Source organism: Panthera onca, chromosome B4, assembly GCF_046562875.1.
Source record: "Panthera onca isolate mPanOnc1 chromosome B4, mPanOnc1 haplotype 2, whole genome shotgun sequence".
Classification (NCBI taxonomy): domain Eukaryota; kingdom Metazoa; phylum Chordata; class Mammalia; order Carnivora; family Felidae; genus Panthera; species Panthera onca.
Genome location: NC_138345.1, coordinates 15,995,342 through 16,002,184, shown reverse-complemented (window position 1 = coordinate 16,002,184; position 6,843 = coordinate 15,995,342). Strand labels below are relative to the sequence as shown.

The 6,843-nt window shown below is 46.3% G+C and overlaps 1 protein-coding gene across 1 annotated transcript in view; it reads left to right on the top strand.

The window, feature by feature from the left end:
* The window catches only part of ST8SIA6 (ST8 alpha-N-acetyl-neuraminide alpha-2,8-sialyltransferase 6), a 151,415-nt gene that overhangs the window by 58,715 nt on the left and 85,857 nt on the right, over nt 1–6,843 (top strand). Inside the window, exon 3 of the mRNA XM_060659739.2 lies at nt 4,511–4,600. Coding sequence (XP_060515722.2) covers nt 4,511–4,600 — 90 coding nt within the window. The remainder of the gene's footprint in view (nt 1–4,510; nt 4,601–6,843) is intronic.

Genomic DNA, 6,843 nt, shown 5'->3' with positions numbered 1-6,843 from the left:
TTAGATTTTTGTTTTAATGTTTATTTTTGACAGAGAGAGAGAGAGAGAGAGAGCGCATGAGTGTCTGAGCGGGGGATGGTCAGAGAGAGAGGGAGACACAGAATCCGAAGCAGGCTCCAGGCTCCGAGCTGTCAGCACAGAGCCCAACACGGGGCTCAAACTCATGAACCCAAGATTGTGACCTGAGCCAAAGTGGGACGCTTAACTGACTGAGCCACCCAGGCTCCCCATGCCAGTGTCTCTTCTGTGACTTGTCTTGGGAGCAAGCTGTGTAGCTCAGTAGGTCATAGGTCACCCGATCCTGTCTTTACCTAATTCTGGTAAGAAGTATGTTAGAAGAGCCTTCACCAAAAAATTGAAATAAAATTGAAATTAAAAAAAAAAAAGTCTGAGTCAACAGAAATAGAATTCTTATTTTGAGCCCGAAAAAGTCTGGCGCCCCATGGGTTTTGGTTATTAGAGCTCATCTGGCAGGCCTCCTCATTCCTGTGCTTTTTCTCCCTAGACTCAACTGCTCAGACTATGAACTTGAGTTAGTTTGTGGGAGGGGGGCCCTCGTCCTGACTTCTGCCTGCGTAGGAACTTCCGCACAGCAGGCTGTGATATGCTTCACCTCCGTAGCTTCCCTTTTCAAGTTCTCCCTGACACCTGCTGCTTTCAGCTGGGCCGTTCCAACCCGATTGCCGAGAATCCCTTCTGGGTTACATATCAGCCCACACTTGTCTCGTGGCAATCTCTTGCTCCTCCAGGTTGGCTCTGACTCCAGGTCTTTAGAATCCCTACTTGTACCTTGATCATTTTTTTCTCTTTTGACTTGTCTGAGAGATATCCCCAAATCCAGAAGTTAGAGAGGACTCAGACGTCTATCTTCATTGGCGGTGGGGACCAGCTTCTCAAATAGGGTCTGTCTCCGGGTCGTGTCTGCTCTCAAATCAGAATGGCGAAAGTTTCTTCTTTTACTCTCCGAAGAGCAAGGGACTCTTTTGTGGTTTTCCTAAAGCTCTCAGATCCAAGCCACATCTAACTCTTACTTATTCTCACAGCAGAGAGGTCTGACGGGCTAGCCCAACCAGATGATCTCACCTTCTCCCTGGAAGGCCTAATGCTCTCCACATCTCCCAGGATTCCTGGTGTCTCTTAGGGTCTCAGGTATTCGAGCATTTCAAAACATGGCAGTTCTATTGTTAATTTGTATTTCTGTCTTGAATAACAAACATAGTTGAAAACACCACGTGCGAGGAGGAGACTTCTCTAGAGGGCAGCAAAAGGGGCTGTATCGATCAGATGCCTCAGGGAGACAAATGTCTGAAGTTCACAGGTTCTGCCTGTGAGTATCTTAGTGCCTTCCTAGGCAGGTTTTAAGGACATTAGATGAAAAGGAAGAAAACTTATGAAGTCTCTGAATGAGAAGAGGACAGGAAAAAAACAGAAAGCAAAGAGAACTAACTCCGGGGACTTCCCTTTCTGTTCCTCTCATGGTGAAGCAGCTTCTAGAGGTGGGAGAAGTTTCTGACCCCTGTGTTCATAACCATGACTGGTTTGGGGAAGGAATACAATGATGCCTTTAGGAGAATACAAAAGGACCATGTATTTAGTGACTTCTGGGTGGGTTTTGAAAAATTTTTCTTTAATGTTTATTTATTTTTGAGAGAGAGCAACAGAGGGCCAACATGAGAGGGGCAGAGAGAGAGGGAGACACAGAATCGGAAGCAGGCTCCAGGCTCCGAGTTGTCAGCACAGAGCCCGACGTGGGGCTCGAACTTACGAACTGTGAGATCATGACCTGAGCCGAAGTTGGACGCCTAACCGACTGAGCCGCCCAGGCGCCCCAACTGCTGTGTATTTTTATACACACCCGTGTAAGCCCTTGTCTTAGTCTGTTGAGGCTGCTGTAATGAAATACTATAGATTGAGTGGCTTATAAGCAACCCAAATGCATGTCTCTGTTCTGGAGACTGGAAGTCCACGATGGTGGCACCTTCAGATTTGGGGAGGGCTCATTTCCTCAGAGACGGTCTTCCTGTCACTGTAACCTCACATGGCAGAAGGGGACCGGACTGGGCATGTCAGGCTGATTTTATAAGGGCACTGATTGCATTCATGAGGCTCCCTCCCCCCTCCGTGACCTTCGTCACCTGCCAAGGGGTCAGAATTTTTATATGCGAATTCTGGGGGGACACAGACATTCCCTCTGTAGCATCCCTGTAACTACTCTATTGAGCAAAGATTTTTAAAAAGGAAATGGTCAAACCTGGCCCTACCGATACTACAGACTCTGTTTTTTTGCTATGACTTCCTGTCTGTCTTCACTTTATACCAGATCCTCTCATTTGCTTTCCATCAGTCTGTCTGTGATTTCAGTTGGGCAAAACTGTTCTGACTTTTTATTAACAAAGATCCTCTCCAATTTAAGACAAGTTGGAGGATGCTCAACCCTTATTGGTGCCTCCTGGTCACAGTTCCACAATTCAATATTGCAAAGCCATCATAATTCAAAGCACTGTTGGCTGGGTAATTCGCTTCATTAGCGATGCTGCCTGAATAAAATACACAGCAAATTCGAAATAAACAAATCCTTGGAAGGTACGATGATACAATTGGAAAGCACAGAAGGTCAGGCATGGAGGCAGAGGAGGGAGAAGGAGGAAGGCAGCGGGGGAGGGGGAGAAAAATCGGATCAGGATGAAAAGGGATTCTGTGAGCCTCTAAGTGCTCTGTGGACAGTGTTTTTAGAAAGCATTCTGCACCATACCAGCGAATTGATTATGAGGCTGTCTTGTGTCTATCTTTACCTCCACACCTCCTGCTCCTGCTCCCCTCGCTTCCCATATCCAATTTATTCCGAAGTCCTGTCCATCTCACCTCCAGAATAGATCTCAAGTCTGTCAGCTCGTGACTCCTGCTTTGCAATCAGGTTGGGCCCGCGGCTGGCGCTGGCTGGGCTAATGCATTCAGGTGCTGGGTGGGACTTTCCAGCGCTTTCTTCTCCTGCCACTGCAGGTACTGAAGCGGGTTGTGGAAATGAAGGTGCCACAGGACCGGAGCTGTCTGGGTCCGTGCATCACAAGGAGCACAGCTGCCCAGGGTAGCTCGGTGGGCATGCGAGCGATCGAGGGGCAGACCTTGCTGTGTAAAGCTGGGTGTGTTGTGATCACATCACAGTCCACCGTATCCTGACTAGTGACACAAACCGCCCTCCTCTCTCTCCTAACCTGCCCCCCTTTTCGGCAGCCCTATCACCTCTCGTTCCGTTTCTCAGCGAGGCAAACCTCTTAAAACATACATCAGTGTCACATTAGTCTCCTGCTTCCCCTTGTTATTAGGATAGATCTATAACACTCTGGGCTGGCCCCCATTCTGGGGCCTTTGTACCTGCTTTTTCCTCTACCTGGAACCTTCCCCCCACTTCCCAAGGTTCACCCAGCTCACGGAGATTATCCTTTCCATCTCTGTCCTAAGCACCACTGTCTCAGAGGCCCCCTCAGGATGGGGGTGGGGGTCTCCTTGCTACACTCCACCGTCGCATCCACTGCTGTTTTAATGATCCCAGTGACAGTTCCTAATTCTGTATTCATTTGTGTGGCTCTTTGTTTGTTCAGTATCTTTCTCCCTGACCCGAAGGCCTGCTGTGTCAGGGAAAGGACCCTTGTCTGTTACAGCTGCCTAAGCATCCTGTGCCTGCCCCTAGCCCATACCAGGTTCTCAGCAAAAATGTTCAGGATGAATAAATAAATGCATTTAATGCTAAGTCAGAACTGTACATGTATTTTGGAAGTCTCAGGAAAGTGATACTGGATATTTTTTTTGAGGATTTACTGTTTCAGTCATGGTACCAAGGCCTTTACATTATTTTCTATATCATGTATATATCACGACGATAACAGAATGGGGGGGGGTCAGACTAGAGACGTGGAAGCTGAGGTCTGGTGTGATTAAATAGCACAGGTGTGTTTTCAAGGCTCATGAGGCCGCCCAACTCCATAATCCATTTCCTTCCCTTGATTTTTAATTTGGTTTCTGTCCAACTCCAATTTTCCAAGTTCGTGAAACAATAGCAACAGACCTTTATATCACGGCATTATAAAAATCAAGCGCCAGATTTCCCTTGCTTTCTTTTTGGAGAGACCTACTGATCTCCAGTGTCTGCGTGCTTCCTGCCAGAGACAATGTCTTTGAAAAATGTTTATGTCCTATGCAGTCTTAAAACTAGTCAGTCAATAATGTGTTCGTTGTAAATACGAACCACAAAATATGAAAACCTGAAAATATGAAGTCTTCCACAGAGAGTTCATTTCCGTTTGACTTTATAGTGCGAGATTTTTTTTTTTTTTCTTAATTGAAACCCATCAGAGGTGAAAATACCCATTTCCTTTTCCATGGGGAAATCCATTATGGAATGAAATTCAGGCTTCATTTGGGCGTGCTTTATCAATTAAATCTGCATTTCGTTAACAACATCCTATACCTCTCATTTTAAATCAATCTTTTTAAAATCTCTTTCATGAAACAGCACATATCTGAATGAGAAGTCGCTCCGGCTGACGGAAACATGCAAAAGTCTGCAACACGGCTTTGCGACTTTATCTAGCAAAGTAAAAAGGTAAGTTCTACTTTTCACAATTTAATTGTAAAATCGGTGTTTTGCATTCAACATATTTTACAGCACCTTTGAAACCATTTGGAAAATAAGACTGTGTTCATGCTGTGGCTTGACCTTGGGCTCTGAGAAGCTCTCTCTGGCCAGGAGAGTGGACAGTGCAGACCAGGGTAGCGGGGATTCAATGTATCTGTCCCTGGATCCACGTTCACTAAAACACCATGTAGTTTTACTGGCTAGACTTTTCTAGGCCATCATTGGACCCTATCCTAGCAAAAGGCACATGTATTTGTACTGAATTGCTTATATCCAGAAGGGTAACAGATTTACCCCTCGTCCTAACTGTGGGTCACCTTAAGCTTCCCCCCTGCTTCTAATTCTGTATTTTAGACCATCTTCTTCATACTGGGAAGGTGGATCTAAAAGCTCCAAGCTTCGCGTATGGAAGGGCCCTTGGTGGCCTGAGACTGATGGGGGTGGTATTGCCTTGACTATACCTGGAAGGAGCAGAATCTGACAGTGCTGGGTGAAGGCTGGGCATGTGGGGTAGGGGGGCCTGTGGTTACACCTGTAATCTTCCTCAGAGGAGCAAAGCTGAGTTGGATGTAGTATTAATGATACTAAAGGGAACCCAGGATCTGTGAGGTAGGTCTCCCTGGAGAGTGGCACATAGACTGTCCCAACTCTTTGGGCAGAAAAGGGAAATGTTTCACAGTGTAAGTGTTCCTGCTGTGTAAGGAACCCCACACATTTTACTTGGAGACCTCAGCTACTATTCTGGGCCAGAGGAACACATCCAGTGCAGGAAGACGGTACCAGGGTGATCACCCTTGACGTCCCGAGCGTCTCTCTTTGTCTGAGCCTCGTGACTGCCTGGATCCTTGAAATTGTTAGCGAGGCCTGATCCTGGGTAAGATCTCTGATTTGAGTTAATCGGGTGTGACCATCCAATCCTGTATGTTAGCTCAGTTAATCACAAAAGGATAGCCCTAATAAAATTTTGGTTTTCTTTTCCTTAAATTCCAACGGATGGGCCTTAAGCTTCCTGGAAAAATCCACTGTGCCTTGTACCTTACATCTGCCACACCTGATCTACTCCTCTCCCTAAGTTTACTCTGTGCCTTTCTTTGCCCTGGAATGTTGACCAATGAGAACTTCATCAATATATTCCTTGCTCCTTTTGTCATCTAGTTTTCTTTGGATTTGACCCAGAGGGGAGCACTAGAAGGAGAACGGAAAGAGGGAGGAAGGAAAAAGATCTTGCTTGGTGGTGTTGCTTTAGGTTAACTACCTCCTTGACCAAAGGAAAGTGCTGCATCTTGAATGAAGGTCGTGACTTTTGTTAGGTGCCTCTTTGTCCCATTCCCTCTGCCTTCATTCTCTTCATTGGACTCTTCAGGAAGAAACTGTTAACAGTCCCCTGGAATCGTACTTGTGTTTCCCTGCATCCAGTCCAAGCCTTTTGAAAAAGTCCCTCTTTAAGCTCTTCTTAAATGACACAATTGAGTGGGCCATCATTTCTGCCAGGACTCTTGCTCACCGAAGATGGGCCAGGAGAAACTCTTAGAAACGCTTCCCTCCTCGCATGATCGATTTATTGAATTTGGGGATGGACTTAAAGTAGCACACGCATCACCGATGGTGCAGCGCGTCTCTTTTGGGCATGTTGTAGCTGTTGTTTTGTTCGTTGGGTGTGGGGGTTTACAGGCCTTTTTCTGAAACTTGTCCCACGGATCTCGAATCCCAGACCTGCCGCATGCTCCATGCGTTGGACTTGTGGCACATGTTGAAAAGCTGGTCCATGCTCTACCCTGTCACGAGCCAGTTGGACTCCTTGTCTGACTCAGCAAGTGAAAGTTGCCATTGACTTTCTTCAGCGTTCTGTCTGACATGAACTGTTCTTGCTCCCCAAAGTGACAAGAGTCCTCAACATAAGGACCATCCATAGTTGTGCGTTGGAGCAAAGCACTTGAGTCAGCATGGGAGAAAATTCTTTAATCGTGGAAGGTGTGTGGTTTTTTTTTTTTTTTTTAAGGCCAGAATCGAACAACTTTATTACGTGTGTCAACAAGGACGGTTAGCTGCAGTGTGCTAATGAGAATGTCTGTGTGCATGCCCTTATGTTTGCTCTCTCACTTTTCTATTGTTTTGGATTTGGTGCTAAGACCTCTTCTCTGCCATTCCTTAGGGGGATGCATTTCCATTATGCACACAATTTTCGACTAGCTCACATAATTAGCCTGCGC